At 37.4% G+C, this 15,935-nt stretch overlaps 1 protein-coding gene across 3 annotated transcripts in view; it reads right to left on the bottom strand.

Moving 5' to 3' along the window:
* Positions 1 to 15,935, bottom strand: part of ADAMTS6 (ADAM metallopeptidase with thrombospondin type 1 motif 6) — a 353,046-nt gene that overhangs the window by 124,197 nt on the left and 212,914 nt on the right. For all 3 annotated transcript variants that reach the window (XR_008917943.1, XM_056824863.1, XM_056824862.1), the window contains exon 11: positions 13,180 to 13,321. Coding sequence is in view for 2 of the 3 variants with exons in the window: in XM_056824863.1 (XP_056680841.1) it covers positions 13,180 to 13,321 (142 nt within the window). In the remaining variant the exon portion in view is untranslated. The remainder of the gene's footprint in view (positions 1 to 13,179; positions 13,322 to 15,935) is intronic.

Here is a 15,935-nt window from a genome sequence, read left to right as displayed (position 1 = left end):
ATGCTCCTGTTTTCACTGAACCACAGAGGAAAAAACAAACAAAACCCAATTTCGCTCTCTCCCTAACTGGTAGGCTTGATTCTACAATTTCTGACTGTCTTTATATAAGAAGGAATTCTGGTAATAGGGCAGTCTCTCTCTATACCCAGATCATTCCAAACCAGCAAATACTATGTTATGTCAGAAATCATCAAGTGGAGTGATTTTACTATCATTCTGTTAAAAAAAAATATTCCAGTATTTAATCATTCTTCCCAATCCAAAAATGTTTTCTGTAGTTAATAATCTAGCTGGGCATGGTGGCTCCAGCTGGTAATCACTGCTCCAGGAGAGGCTAACTTGGTGGATAGCTTAAGCTCAGGAGTTAAGAGCAGTAGGGCTAAAAAAGCCAATGGAGTGTCCATAAGTCCAGCACGCCCAGAGGGGGGAACCACCAGACTGCCAAAGGAAGGACACACCAGTCCAAGTTGGACATAGAGCTGGTCAAAGCTTCCATTTATCTAAATCATGGAATCTGGTTCATGAGTGGCTGCTGCACTTCCACATAACTGAGTCTCAATCATAATCATCAACATCATCTTCCTAGTATTTAGTAATTCAAATTTCTAATTGCAGATTAAGACTATTATTTCATAACTTGCCATCAACATAAATATTTGACATCAGTTTCCATAGCATGGCAAATATTCCTTGGTTTTATGCTTTTTAAAAAATTATCACTTGGGATAGCTGAGTGGTTCAGGGGATTGAGAGCCAGGCCTAGAGATGGGAGGTCCAAGGCTCAAATCTGGCCTCAGACACTTCCCAGCTGTGTGACCCTGGGTAAGTCACTTAATTCCATTGCCTAGCCCTTACCACTCTTCTGCCTTGGAGTCAGTTGACTCCAAGATGGAAAGGTAAGGGTTAAAAAAAATTTTTTTTTATTTGCATTAGACTCTGTCAGAACAATTGTGTGACTTCCTGCAGTAGTAATCTTATAATAACCAGCAGAAGTATGGTAGATTATAGGTTAGGTATATTAAATTTGAGGCCATAATAAAACATACAAATGGAATTATCCAGTAAGGAGATCAAAATAGGAGTAGGGAATGCTAGAGATGGTGATTTCGAAGTCAGGGGCACAAGTAAGATGGCTGAAGCCATCAAAATAGATGCGATTTTCCAAAGAAGAATGGGTATATCAAAATCAGGCAAAGAAGGAAGAAATTTTGGGGTATGACCATATTTAGTAGTTGGATGAAAAAGGAAAAAAAGTCAGAGGTGAAGCAATCAGTAGGGTAGAAAAATGACCAAGCTAGTGCAATTCAAGTAAACCAAGGGAAGAGTGACTTTCAAGAAGTAAGGGTGGCCAGGGTCACCTGCTGAAGAGGAATGAAAGAGAATAAGAGAAAAGAAAAATAGACACCATATTGATTCTAAGATGGAAAGCAAGGGTTTAAAAAAAATTATCACTCAGCATTCTAATTTCCAAGCTAAACATATTCAACTTCTTTTTCATAAATTCCATTTGCATAAATTTTGGTCATTTCACTGAAGTTCTCTTTCTAGAGGTGTCTCAAGCAAGATCCTAGGATTTAAAACTGGAAAGCAACTTGTCCAAAGTCATACAGCTAATGAGTTTTGGAACTGTGATTGAAAATCAGATTTTCTAATGTCAAGTCCTGTGTTCTTATCACTATACAATTCTGGGTTCAATAATCTAGGATCTGGAGGAGTAAGAGTTTTAAGTATTACCTCTAGTTCTTGATAAAGATAATTCTTCCTGGAAATTCCTTTCTTTTATCTAGACCAATGGTGCTCCAGCATAATTTCAGATCCATAGTGAGGAGGAAGGAGAAATGGTATTTATTGGAATGGGTTCCAGAAGGCTAACAATACTAAGCTTTTTACCACTGGAGAATCTAAAAGCTGTTCTTTTGCTGATATGCTAAAAGAATTAGGGAGTATATGGGGGAGGGAGGATTAGATTATTCTTCTGAAACATGTTAGGGATTCCATAGATTCCTACTGGTTTTTTGTTGTTGTTGCTTTCATGATTTAATTAAATGTTTTTGTTAATGGATTTGTAATTCTTGCATAGTATAATATTGGGGTTTTAGTAGAGGGGGCATGGGCAATGATCTGTATAAATGAGGATGGAGGAAGAGAGAATGTCATGCATGCAAGACAGAGTAAAGGACCTCAGATGTCAATCAAGAAAGAACATTCCAAATGGAATGTTCTCAGGAAAGTCAGTTGGAGAGTCAAGACAGGCTGAAGAGGGAAGAAGCTGGGAACAGATCTCCTGTTTGCTTCTGTCCTAGTCTGAAGTCTCTTGGTTTTGGAGAGGGGAGGCAAGAAGAAGATTTTGTGTGGCTGATGGTGGTAGTTGAACCTGAAGAACTGATTGTATTTTTGAGATGTGAATTTGAAGGAAGAAGAAAGAAGATTAAACAATTGTCCTGACAGACTTTGTGTCACAGTTGTGACAGGACTGACATTTCCCAAAATCCTCCTAATCCTCCTTATAGACTAGGGACAACCCTATCCCTCTCACCTCATCTTACCTCAATCCTCCATCCTGTTGTTCCCAATAAATCCCCTTACTTGATAAAGGAAGAGAAAAGAGTGTTTCCTCATAAACCTCAGAGTCCACTCAGGGGGGAGGGGCAAAGCCAAAGGCTTCAGAAGAGGGTGGTGAAGGGAGGGATTGAGAGAGGAGTAGGGTAGGAAAAATATTAATCAATTAGCCATCAGTAGTGATCAATAGGCAACCCCAGAGTATCCCTTCTAGTAGCATTTATCTATCTCTCAGAAATATTTCTATCTCCATTACACCCTGAGGTTTCCCCTAGTATCTCTCTATCAAAGCCAGAGTATATCCTTTATTATAACTAGAAATATTCTCCACAGATTATTATTTCTATTTCAATTTCCTGACTCCTTCTAGAATTATTAGTGCCCTTTAAAAACAGATCATGATTTTGCTAGAAACTGAAGTCTCTATTCCAAACTTTGGAACGCTGCCTCCTGTGCTGGCCCAATAGCACTTTACAAGGACCTAAATCCTGAGAAATGCCACTTTTCTGGTTGATTGACAACTCTATCAACTATGAAAGAGGCTTTTACAACTGGGCTTCAGCAACCACTAATCTAGGAAATACCTTAGGGAACATGGACTGTGGCAAATACTTCCAGTGAATTGAGCTCCAGAGGATGGGGCAGAGAAGAGCTTCCTTGATATTCATTCCTGGACAGTGGCTATGGGCAGAGCAGGGGATTTGGGACCTGGAGAGCACAGGTCTAGATCTCTTTGGAGTCAGGATCAGAGAGGAATTTTGCTGATGTCTCCCACTCCATCTAGTTATGGGCCATGTCAGTACCCATCATAAACACCATATACTAAATAATCAGGTTGAAACCATTAAAAAGAATAGCAGACTTTGGGAAGTGGGAAGACTATGGGATATATAGCAGACTATGGGAAGATCATATGATTCCTATAACTAAGGACAGGTCAACTGTTTCTGCCCATCTGGGGTCCTTGTATTGGGAATAAACTAAGATATTAATTAATAAATTATTCACTCTGTTCTTAGTTTACTAAACCCCTAAATTAGGTCTAATCTTAATTTATTCCCAATACTGGTGCCCATCAGAGAACCCAAATGACCCAAGTGGTCCTCAATCTGTCTGCAATTGACAAATGGCACTCTCACATGTCAGAGGAAGAGCTATATCCTTCCTAATCAACAATCCATTGTTATGTGTCCAAATGCTAAGGTCAGGCTTCCAACTTCCAAATGAATGGCACTCTGAGAAGGGGAAGAGTTCTGGGATCTGGTATCCTGAAGAATAGATGGTTTGGGGGCATAGTTCCAGCTGACCTCCTCTGACCCCCTATTCCTTCTCTAGCACAACCTTTCTTTGGCTTTATGTCTTTCCCCCCTCGGATGGCTCTGTATACCTTGGAGAGGTAAGTCAGGTCCCCTTCATTTGGCAAGCTTCCTTTCCTCTGAGATGGCATAGATAACTACTTTGCAGAAAAGACTTGAGGAACCAAGAGATGGCATTGTTGAAAGGTCCTTTGCTTTCCAATAGCCCAAGGGAGGTAAAATTGTTGCTATGTAACTATAGTGGGTATGTATTTACTTGGAAGAAAAAGGATGCCTTAGCTGACTCAGTGGTCATTATGAGTCCCTAGATGGCAGTGAGAGCAAATGCTTATTTAGCATTTGTGGAAGAAGGGGGGAAGCCATCTAGAGAGGCCTCTAAGGAGGCAAAGATTCTGTATAATTCCCCTGAGGTGGGCCTCAGGAATGGGGGGAAGCATTGGCAGATTGGACAAGGAATACAAGAGTAGGTGGCAATGGAGAAAGAGCCTTGGTATTAACTTAAATCCCTTAACATACTGCATGCAAGAGGCTTATGATTTAGCACTTTGCTACAGATAACCCTGCTTGATGATAAATAATTCTTGGCCATGCCAGAAATATCCTTGTCATGACTCTGATGTTCCTAGTGCTGCTCCTGGTCATTATTACCTTGTTAATACCTTGTATGAAGAGACTCACTGGGAACACAAAGATTTGGCATCATCCACCACATGGACCAGACTGGCGAAACTTAACATTTGTCCATTCTAAAATAGGGAGGAGAAGCCCACCATCTCTGGATTTTGTTCTCTACATTTTTCTCCATTAAAATGTGTTGTTTCATTTTCCGTGTTAGTGGTAGTAGTAGAGGTAGTGAGTTTTTTTTTCCTTCTTTTTGCCCCCTTTTCTCCTAATGCTGCCCATGCCAGGAGGCCTGACTAGTAAATGCTCTATGGGAAATACTTAAATGGCAGAAGAGCCTCTAGAAGATCCTCAGGACTTTAGATGTTACCAGCTTTTCCCACAACATAGCTTAGGTTCACCCCTTCCCCTTTCCTCTTACAACAGGCATTCATTTCCCCCAACAGGAGACAGAGTGGTCCCAGAACTTTATTGGTCCCTGTTTCCTTGTAGTTTCTTGATTCCCTAAGGACATCAAAAGTCTCCCCTCTGGGGAAGGGGCCCTTCTGATTTAGTGGATTTCTGGAAACCACATGAGTCACTGTATCTGTCACCAGATTCTGCCCTTACTACCACATGGAGATGAAAGAGACTATTTCTAGGGGCAGCTAGATGGCTCAGTGGATTTAGAGATCCTGGGTTCAAATTTGACCTTAGCCACTTCTTAACTGTGTGACCCTGGGCAAATCATTTAATTCCCATTTCCTAGCCCTAATGGCAACTTCTGTTTTGGAATTGATTGATTCTAATTATTGATTCTAATATTGATTCTATGATGGAAGATAAGGCAGAGGGGGGGTTTAGGGGGGAAGAAAAATTCAAAAAGAGACAATGTCCAGAGAATCTCAGCACTACTGAATCCTTGTTGTCTTCATGCAAGGTAAACCTCCTTTTGTTAACTGTTCCATAACTTATGAAGCTTCATTTCATCCCAGCATCAAACCTGAACTAAGAGAATGCTGGCCAGAGTCAGTTTTATCATTGCGTGATTAGAATTTTGTACCCCAGGACTCCATTTCCCAGAGTCCCACTTTCATCCCCATGGTAAGTCCTTACATTTTGGAGATAAAGTTTCTGTAACCCTGCCCTCGCTCTATCTTCTCCTGCTAACTCGGTCGGGAAAACTTCTCTTTACTCAGGCTTTACTTTTGACTTTTTATTTCCTTTACTTCAAGTGATTATTAATAAATCTTATAAAATATAATACTTGGAGTTACTGGATATTAATTTTCATCTTAAATATTAAGTAAATCTTATAATAGAGAATTATTCCTATCAAATTTTTTTCTGCTACTTAGCATTTTAAGATTTGCAAGGTGATAAGAGAGAACTTTACAAAAGTCTTCAATTTTACAACATGGTCTTCTAACTTATAATCTGTATTTTTTCAAGAAAGGATTCTGGGGAAAGCTGGGTAGCCAAGCCTAGAGACAGGAGGTCCTGGGTTCAGATCTGGAGTCAGACTCTTCCTAGCTGTGTGACCCTGAGTAAGTCACTTGACCCCCATTGCCTAGCCCTTACCACTCTTCTGCATAGTATGGATTCCAAGATGGAAGGTTAAGGGTTATTAAAAAAAGAAAAAGAAAAAAGAAAAAAAAGAAAGGATTCTAGGCCCTAGAAACTTGGAAATTTCCCATGTAATAGGAAACTTTCCTGGGAAATATACTATGTCTTATGACATTCACTCAAAGTATTATGACAGCAGGCTGAGGGACACAATATTTACTATAAACCTGTCTTGGCGTTGACTGTTTTGATATCAATAAACTAGAAACTATAATGAGATATTTATATATGTACTGTCTAATTTTTTTTTCTGAAAGCTTGGACCAATGCTACATATATATGTTAAGGCTCTACCTTCTTCAAATGAATTAATTTGGCATCGTATTGCAGGAAGAAAGGAGTGCACTCATTCATTTATTCAATGAAGCGATCACAAATGGGTTTAATTTTAGCACGAAGTCCCATCATTTCCAATGTAGAGCCATGGCAGGGTTAGGAAGAGGAAGAGAGAGAAAAAGAAAGCAAGTTTAGATTTCTAAATGTGTATTTTCAATTGACTTGGAAAGGCAAACTCTCGTCACCGCTTAGAGCCACAGGTGCCATAGCCTCTCCAAATGAAGAATGCAGCCCTTGGAAGAAAGACTCAAGTGCCCCACAGATCAAAGGTGGGACCCCAGGCTCTGTGAGAGAGGCACCAGCAAATCTGACCCCAGGAACAGAAGACCCTGCTATGCACGTAGCATTGGCTCTTACTCTCCCCCTCTCTTGCTGCTAGACAGCCGTGACACCAGAAGCCCTCTCCAGGGACAGTCTGCAGGCTGTTCTTTGGGAAATGTGATAAGGACTTGGGGATCAGTGTCAGACCATGGGTGATGCTTTGTCTAACCATACTTGCTATAAAGGAGGGAAAAGCAAAATGCAATATACCCAAAAATGTTTATGTGTTAGTTCTAAGTCTTCTCAGGCTGTGAAAAACTTCACAGATAATAAAATGCACCACAGCAAGGTCACCCACGCGCCAAGAGAAATAAGATCTCCAAAATTGCTGAGGTTTTGTCTGGGGCCTTGTGTCTATCTGAGGACCAGCTCTGTCTTGATGCTAACCAGTAAACTATGCACTGTTTATTGTTAGCCTATATTGAACCACTAAAGCTATTGGGGAATGATTTAAGCTGACAGAACAAGGAAATTCAGGGTTAAGACTGAGCTTGAGCCCTGAATTCATCCATTGTACTTAGGTATCACTTTGCATTTGGGTATCAAATCAGGAAGATCACCCACAGTCTATACCCCGTATAGAATATAGGCACAGAAGGGACTATTCTAGCATGAAAATCCTGTCTGAGTTTAGACTTATTAATGCGGATTATTGTTTCAGTGTGCTTTTGCTTGATTCGTTTTTTCTACTTCTTTTTTAGGAGGAAAGCAAGATTCAAACAAAACAGAAGAGAAATGAGATGATGGACCATGCACATTCCTTGAGGAAATAAGATAATGTATGTAACGCACTCTATAAACCTACATGTACTGTATTGGTGCTAGCTATTATTATTATAGTTATATTATATTATATTATATTATATTATATTATATTATATTATATTATATTATATTATATTATATTATATTATATTATATTATATTATATTATATTATATTATATTATATTATATATGGGATACTATATGGCAATAGAATGTTATAATAGTCAACATCTATAAGAAGTAGACATTTGGGCGTATATTTTTGATCTTGATACTATTACTTTACAAATGGCCCCTTTCATTTAAGAAGTCCAAGCTCCTTAATAAATTTAGTACCATAGTTACTGCAAACCAAGCATATTTATTTTTTAATCTCCAATATCCCACTTTTCATGTCGTTGGCATGAACTTAGATGCTGCCTCGAAGAGACCCTAACTCTAAACATATGAGAAAGTGAAATCCATTCAGACAACACATTGCAAAGAAATTCGAACCCAATATTCAGGGTTTTAGACAACTTAAATATTTTGATAACTCAGAACATTCCAAAAACCTTTGTGGCCCAAGAGAAGCTCTAGTCTTCCCCCTCTCTTCCAGACATGGCTAGTATAAAAGAGGGGCTTGCTTTCTTAGAGAATTTCCTAAACAAACAAACAAAACCCTGGGAGCCAGCTTCTGCTGTGCAAAGGTGGACTGTCCCCTGAAACAAGGACTATATGGCACCCTTAATTTACTAGGCACATTAATTATAGATAGTAGAAAGAATACACAAATGGGAAAGAGATTTGAGTTTCATATAAAGCTGCACCGATCATTTTCAGACGTTGATAAACATATGTTGTCTGTACACTAGCCTTCTCGCCTATAAGTTGTGTTTTATTTTTAATGAGTGAAGCATTTTACTGGAGCACTTTGAATTTTTATAAGATAAATGCAAGAAATTCTCATTTAGCTATTTCTTGATATGCAATATTGCATTATTTTAACTGACAACAATCACTTTTTTCCTGCCACTAGATTCTAAAATACATGGGAACCACAGCCAAGACTCAACTGTAGGACAATAATGAATACCACATTAAATAGAAATGACAAAAAAAATTATTTCCATTCTCGAATTTGACCAGTATATAAATTGACAAATCTACTCCTGCAAAGAATTCAAGTAGGATTTCTGAGGGTTATAAATGTGGTCCACAGTAGCCACTGTACTGACCACACAATGACCAAAAGTTGGAAGTGACATAGAGTAGATAAGTGTGGTCACTGCTGTGGTTCCCATGCACCACATCTCTAGTCATTAGAAATCCTGCCTGAACACTATATTGAGGACTGGGACCAAGTGAAATGAGAGGACTGAGCAACCTATCTGGAATTTCCAACTTCAGGGAGAATTTCTTGTCTGACTAAGATGGATGGAGTACAGAGTGCTCTGATGACCCCACTGCAAGGGTGGACATCTACTTCCTCTTGGCACCCACATTCAGACTGGAGATACATCAACATTTATTAAACAATATCAATTAATTGATAGGCATTGTACTGATCAAAATACAGCTGACTTCCTTAGTTTTTCATGGTCATCATCTGAAGAGTACCTCCCCCCCCACCCCAGAATTAGTGCCTTAAAAGACAGCATGACATAATTCTATAAAATGGCATTTTTAAACTTTGAAAATCTACCAGCTAAAAGAGCTATGTAAATATAGTTCTATTTAGCTTTTCCAGCACATATTTACTTACTAGACAGTAGCAATTATCTAGCATATATTTAGATGCTCATTAAAAAGTGGACTTTTGACCCGACACACTAGATTCTTTAGACCTGGTTTGTGGTCTTTTCTTTTCTTTTCTTTTTTTTTAATGTAGCATTCTGTGAGGGGACACGGGTTTAAGAAAACGAGTTATTTTCTAATAAATTGGTGTGGGTACATTGGAAATGTGTATTTCTTTGTAAAGTGCATGTTTATCTCTGCAGGCCTTCTAATCTGATTTCAGAGCTAAGAACATAGCATATATTTCATCAACGCCAGGTCTAAAGAAATGAAAAAGAAGTGAAAAGCAGAAAGCAGATAAAAAGAAAGGACTCAGCTCCTCCCATTTAATTAATTTTCTAATTCTTACATGCTCACAGATTCAACAAAGGTGAATAACAATTTTACTCATGAAGAGGAATGAGATGTAAGTTAAAATATCTATTTAAGAAAGAAAGAAAGAAAGGAAAAGGATCTATTTGTACAAAAATGTTTATAGCAGTTCTTTTTGTGGTGGCAAAGAATTGGAATTTGAGGGGATGTTTATCATTTGGAGAATGCTGAACATGTGGTAAATGATTGTGATAGAATACTACTCCAGTATAAAAAATGTCAAGCAAGAGAGTTACAGAAAAACCTGGAAAGATTTATATAAACTGATATAAAGTGAAGTGAGCAGAACCCAGAGAACATTGTACATAGTAACAGCAATATTGTTTAATGGTCAACTATGAATGACTTGACTATTTTTAGCAATACAATGATCCAAAACAATTCCAAAGGACTCATGATAAAAAATGTCCACCTGCAAAGAAAGAAACGATGGAGTCCAAATCCAGATCAAAGCACTATTTTTCATTTTATTTTTTATGTGTTTTTTTAATATGAATTTTCTTCCTCAAATATATGGAAATGTTTTGCATGATTGAATATGTATAACCTAGATCATATTGTTTTTCTTTTCAGGGGGAGAGAAGGAGAAAGAGAAAGAGAATTTAGAGCTAAAAATGTTAGTAATTAAATGTTAACAATTGCCTTTTCACATAATTGGGATAAAACAAAATATATTTAAGGAAGAAAGAAAATGCAAGAAGCACCTATATCCCTATTTTATTAACAATACAGATCAACATTTACAAAAACAGAAATTAGCATAAGGACATAAATTGTAGATGAAGCAACATTCCAAATTAAAATTCATCATTCTTGACAATAAAGGAAAGCAAAAGCATGGGTAAGTGAAATTCATAGAAAATCTCAAAAGATCATTTTGGCCATTTCAAGAGATAAACTATGATAAACAAAATTTTATCTACTTTTGCAGACCAATAAGGGGTTCATCCAAATAGAAAGAATTGAGGAAGATTAACAATCAGCTCCCTTGGGTTCAAATGTCATCTCTATGTAAATGATTTCCAAATCTATATCAAGTCCTACTCTCTCCTTTGTGATTCATCCTCACAAGAACCAAATGCCAATTTGAACAATGCCTACTGGATGTTCCATAGATATTTCAAACTCATGTCCAAATCAGAACTCATTATGGTTCCCTTTAAATCCCTCTCACTTCCCTGTTTTTGTCAAGGTGACTACCATCCTTCCAAACATCTAGTTTCACAATCTTAGATGCACCCATGACTCTTCATCCTCCATCCTTCCATTCCTGTCTTTTACTTCCACATATCATCTTTCCCCTTTTTCTCCTCTCATACCACAACTTCTCTAGAACAGACCTTCAGCACCTACATAGTTAGGTGGCACAGTGGATAGCGCACTTGGTCTGGAGTCAGAAAGACCTGAGTCCAAACCTGACCTCAGATACTTATTAGCTGTGTGACCCTAGGCAAGTCATTTAACCAACCATATGTGTCTCAGTTTCTTCATCTGTAATATTAACTGGAGAAAGAAATGGCTAACTACTACAATATGTTTGTGAAGAAAATTCCAAGTGGACCCAAAAGAGTCATGTAAATGACTGAATAACAAAAGCCTCTTAACTGATCAAGCTGTTTCAAGACTTTCTCCTCCCTGGTCCATCTACCACACAGTGCCAAAGTGATATTTCTAAAGCATGTCTGACCATGTCTCTCCTCTGCTTAAAAAGTGGCTCCCTATTGATTCTCAGAAGAAAAAAAAACAACAAACAACCCAATTTATCTGTTTTGTATTGAATGTACTTTGCATATCTCCAAGCCCCAGGATATCTTTCTAGGTTTATTTCTATCCCTTCCACAAATGATAAGTTCTAGCACCACAGAGTTATTTGCTGTCTCTTATATGCCCTCTTATATCCCATTTCTGGTGTCCATGCCTTTGTACAGGTTGTCGCCACACTTGAAATGCGTTCTCCTCTCGTCTTCCTTCAGAATCTCTGTTGCTCTTGTCAGGGTCAGTCAGTTCAAAGTTGTCAGACCCTTCATGATCCCATTTGGTAATTTTTGGGCAAAGATCCTGGAGTGGTTTGCCATTTCCTTCTCCATCTCATTTTACAGATGAGGAAACTGAGGCAAACAGGATTAAGTGACTTGTCCAGGATCACACAACTAGTAAGTGTAAGATTTAAACTTAAGAAGATGAGTCTTTCTGACTCTGAGCCTAGCATTCTATCCACTGTGCCACCTAGTATTCAGTTCAAGTGATTTTTCTTCCTGTTGCTTCCCCCACAGAATGTAAACTCTTTTCAGACAGTCTTTCTATAGCATTTATTTTTGTTTCCTGTTTTGTTTTGCTTTTTTTGTTTTTGTCTTGCTAGTAACTAACAGAGTAAGTTCTTATTACAGTTTTGCTTATTGACTGGCACAATGAAATAAATGTTAAGAGAGACATGTGAAGATTTTTAAAGGAGACAAGAAAGAGGAAAAAACTTTATTCAGAGACCTCAAAGAATTTGCCAGTAACACACAAATCTTTAAACCTAGTGCACAAAATCTGCTGCCAAGGAGTCTGCCCAAGAACAATATTATACTTGTCAATTCCCTTTGTGTTGGAAACCAACAGGAGTAAAAGGTGCAAGTAGAACAGGTACACTATTTGGTCTAAACTACCCGAAACTTTTAATTCCTTTTAATGTTACTAAAAATTATTTTATAGAAACAATTAGGTAGGTAAGAGGACTTCAAAGTAACTAAAACTTTTTAAAGCAAATTATTTTTTCTGCTATTACATTTCTAAGTTTCATTCATTTGATAAACATAAAACAAATACCTCCTACATCGACAACACTGGGCAAGACAGACTAATTTGTTTATCTAAGATTTAGAAAGAGGTCAGGGTTTGGTTTTGTTTTTTGTACATTCCATGGTGGTACACACATTGCTACTTCATAAGGCAGATGTGGAAGGATAATCAATCTGGATGCCAACATTTTTTCACAGCCATCTTTTTGTTTGTTTGTTTTATTATTTGAGCTCATGTCATTTTGGCCCTGCCTGAAGATTTGTTTGAGTGTGGGCAGTGGGTGAAGCAACAGCTGAATGATCTCACCACTAACAACTTGGAATTAAAACAATTCTAGCCCATTTTAAAGGGCCTATTAGCTTAAAATCAAAAAGAAAAAAGTCAAGAATGAGATTTCAAAATCAGTGTTTTGATTTTTACCACCGTAAACTTAACACTTGTAAGAATAAATACACTGTAAGCTTTGCAGAGGCTGCCTGATTCTTGAAAGGAGCTAGCCTAACTTAGTGTCATCCAAACATCTGAGCAATTATACAAATCAGAAAAAGAAAAAACTAAGATGTAGCATTCTGTTGAAAACTCTTACACTGCTAGTGTTACTCAAATGAGTGAAGGTAAACTATGTAACTGGTCATTCCATCTAACTCAGCATTTCTGTCACAAAGGAACATGTATACAAATGACTAAGCAGTACATGAAGCATAAGTATTAAGACTTCTTACCCCATATTTACACTGGCGGGATGTTGCTCCATACTGGAAACGGCACTGCTCGTCAGCATCATACACCTGACCTGGGGCCACAGCTGGATAAAGAAAGTCACGCTTGGGAGGCTCATTATCAAGGCAAGTACCACGGCCTGAACTGTTCAACATAAAGGATCAAAGGAGATTAGGCACACTGTGGACTCTTTCAATCAGAATTATGATACCACGTACAGAGTTCTTGTTTTAACGTCATTGAACACATGATGAAATATACTCTCCTGGTAAATTATCCCACAGTAGGGTGGAATATTTCTATTTGGAAATAAAAAGATCCAAATAGTCATGTTTTTCCATTACCAATACACACACACAAGCTGTTAGGTGATAATCCAAATATCATATTGTTCTTTAAAACAATGATGTAAAATAATTTTGGAAACAAGGAAAACATCATTTCATATTTGCTCTAAGCCTCCTGTTTGTTTTCAGTGAAAACATAGCCACACATCTGGTTGTAGAATTAAAAACATGAAATGTGGCAAGTAACAAAAATGTGTTTGTAACCCTTAACAAGTTATTTAATCTATATAACTCCATTTTAAGCAGAAAAGAAATTCTGTGACCAGACATGTCCATCAGATATGGAAAAATACCAATAATAAATGGACAGAATGAAAGCAAAGGCCAAGAGCCAAAAGTCTCTGCTCTAATGCAGTAAAAGTGTTGAGTCTCTTAGAAATTTCAGATTTCAGCTAAGGTCATCAGTGTTGAAAAAATGAAAACATTCTCTCTTTATAATCTCCGCTTTTCTAACTATGTCTGCACTCCAACATAATAGTTTAATTTGGTGGAACAAATAATATAAAGATCACCAAAAGCCAGACAGAGTGCATTCATTTAAAGGGCTTTATGCTTTGCAAAATATAATTGTTCATTTTTATTTAGTCAGTGTGCATAAAATAGGACAGATGCTTTTTTACTTTCATTTCACATGTGAATAAGTTAGAATTTTTAAAGAATTCCTATGCCAACATTTAAACATTTTTTCCAACATTCCTGTCAATTGTGCCAGCCCTAGTGTTTTTTTTCCAAATCTTTTCCATCTACTTTGCCAAAGGAAAATAATTTCACAAGTAGCAGTTCTACAACTGTTATTCGGGACAGCTCAAATTTTCATTTATACATAAGTAAAAAAGAGAAACATTTTACAATAATGCATTTCACAAACATTTTTAAAATCCATCACATTTAAAGGATGCTAAAATTCATTCACTGATTAGAAGATACGCATTAGAGAAGATTAAGTTCCCTTTCAAAATTGAACCATATTATTTCTGAGGTGATTCAAAGACATCAATGACAACATGCTTTAGATCTTTCACATTCAACCCTTTTCTCCTTCTTTCTGACTGTGATTTTTTAAAAATAGTCCAAAAAAAGAGTAGTTCAGTTTCAGAATATATACTCCTACAAATGCATCATGGCGAATAGCATAATTATCACTTTTTAAAAGTTGAGTTACTTCTTCTCTGGCAAAAGGAAATATGTTGTTTCCATAAGTTCTTGGGGAATATGGTGCTAACACAGACAGACTTTACTATTGGCCAAAGCCATGATCAGTACATGTCAGTACAGAAAGCACTGGGGATGAAAGAAGTATCTTCTCCAGCAACTTGGCAAGTCAGGTAGTTCTTATTATCATTATATAGAGATATTTTCTTCCCCCTGATTTTGAAATCCTTTTTTAAGTATCGCTCAAGAAATTAACCTGTGCCCAGGACAGGTGAGGATTTAAGCTAGCTGGCTGAAAAAGAATACCGTTTATTTTTTTTTCAGCATTATTTTCATGGCTAAAGGCAGGCTGGCTTTAAAAATATATGACTCCATATCTTATGAGCACTTTTGTAAGATTGTTATTGAATTCAAAAGTTCAGAACATACTTTGCTTAAAAAGAAGATTCGTGATAAGGAAATCAAACATCAAGTATGAGGAAAGAGTGCGTTACCATAAAGACACCTTGTTGGTTTTCAATAGGAACAGATTACTTGAATGGATAATGGTGATTTCCTCTCATTTTCTTATACTATTTAGAATATTATCAAGAGTGTATCTTATTAAATATACAAAATGAACATATGTTAAAATTTTGTTCTATTTATGTTAAGAAACTTTGAAAAATATATAGTGAAAGTTTTGAATGAAGAGTTGAATGTTCACAACAACAACAGAAGTACAACAAAAAGATCATGGAATATATTCCTCTTGTGGCTTCCATCCTGAATCTATGTAATTATTTTCCATTGATTGATGTCATTTAATTTGGTTGTGAGGAAGAAGAAAAGAAAGAAAACGAAAGAGGGAGGGAGGGAGGGAGGGAAGGAAGGAAGGAAGGAAGGAAGGAAGGAAGGAAGGAAGGAAGGAAGGAAGGAAGGAAGGAAGGAAGGAAGGAAGGAAGGAAGGAAGGAAGGAAGGAAGGAAGGAAGGAAGGAAGGAAGGAAGGAAGGAAGGAAGGAAGGAAGGAAGGAAGGAAGGAAGGAAGGAAGGAAGGAAGGAAGGAAGGAAGGAAGGAAGGAAGGAAGGAAGGAAGGAAGGAAGGGAGGGAAAGAAAAGAGAAAAAAATTAAACGTGAGAAATCAGAAAAAGAAAGATTGGGTCAAGTAGGCAGTCGATACAATTTCAGGCAAAAGCTTGTTGCCAGAGAGAGGCCCTGAGGAGTGATCCATGAAGAGTACAAGAACTCCCCAAGAGAAAAACCCTTTCCTGGTGGCAA

Source organism: Monodelphis domestica, chromosome 3 (assembly GCF_027887165.1).
Source record: "Monodelphis domestica isolate mMonDom1 chromosome 3, mMonDom1.pri, whole genome shotgun sequence".
Classification (NCBI taxonomy): domain Eukaryota; kingdom Metazoa; phylum Chordata; class Mammalia; order Didelphimorphia; family Didelphidae; genus Monodelphis; species Monodelphis domestica.
The sequence above is the reverse complement of the archived record's forward strand: the minus strand, read 5'-3'. Positions and strand labels throughout refer to the sequence as shown.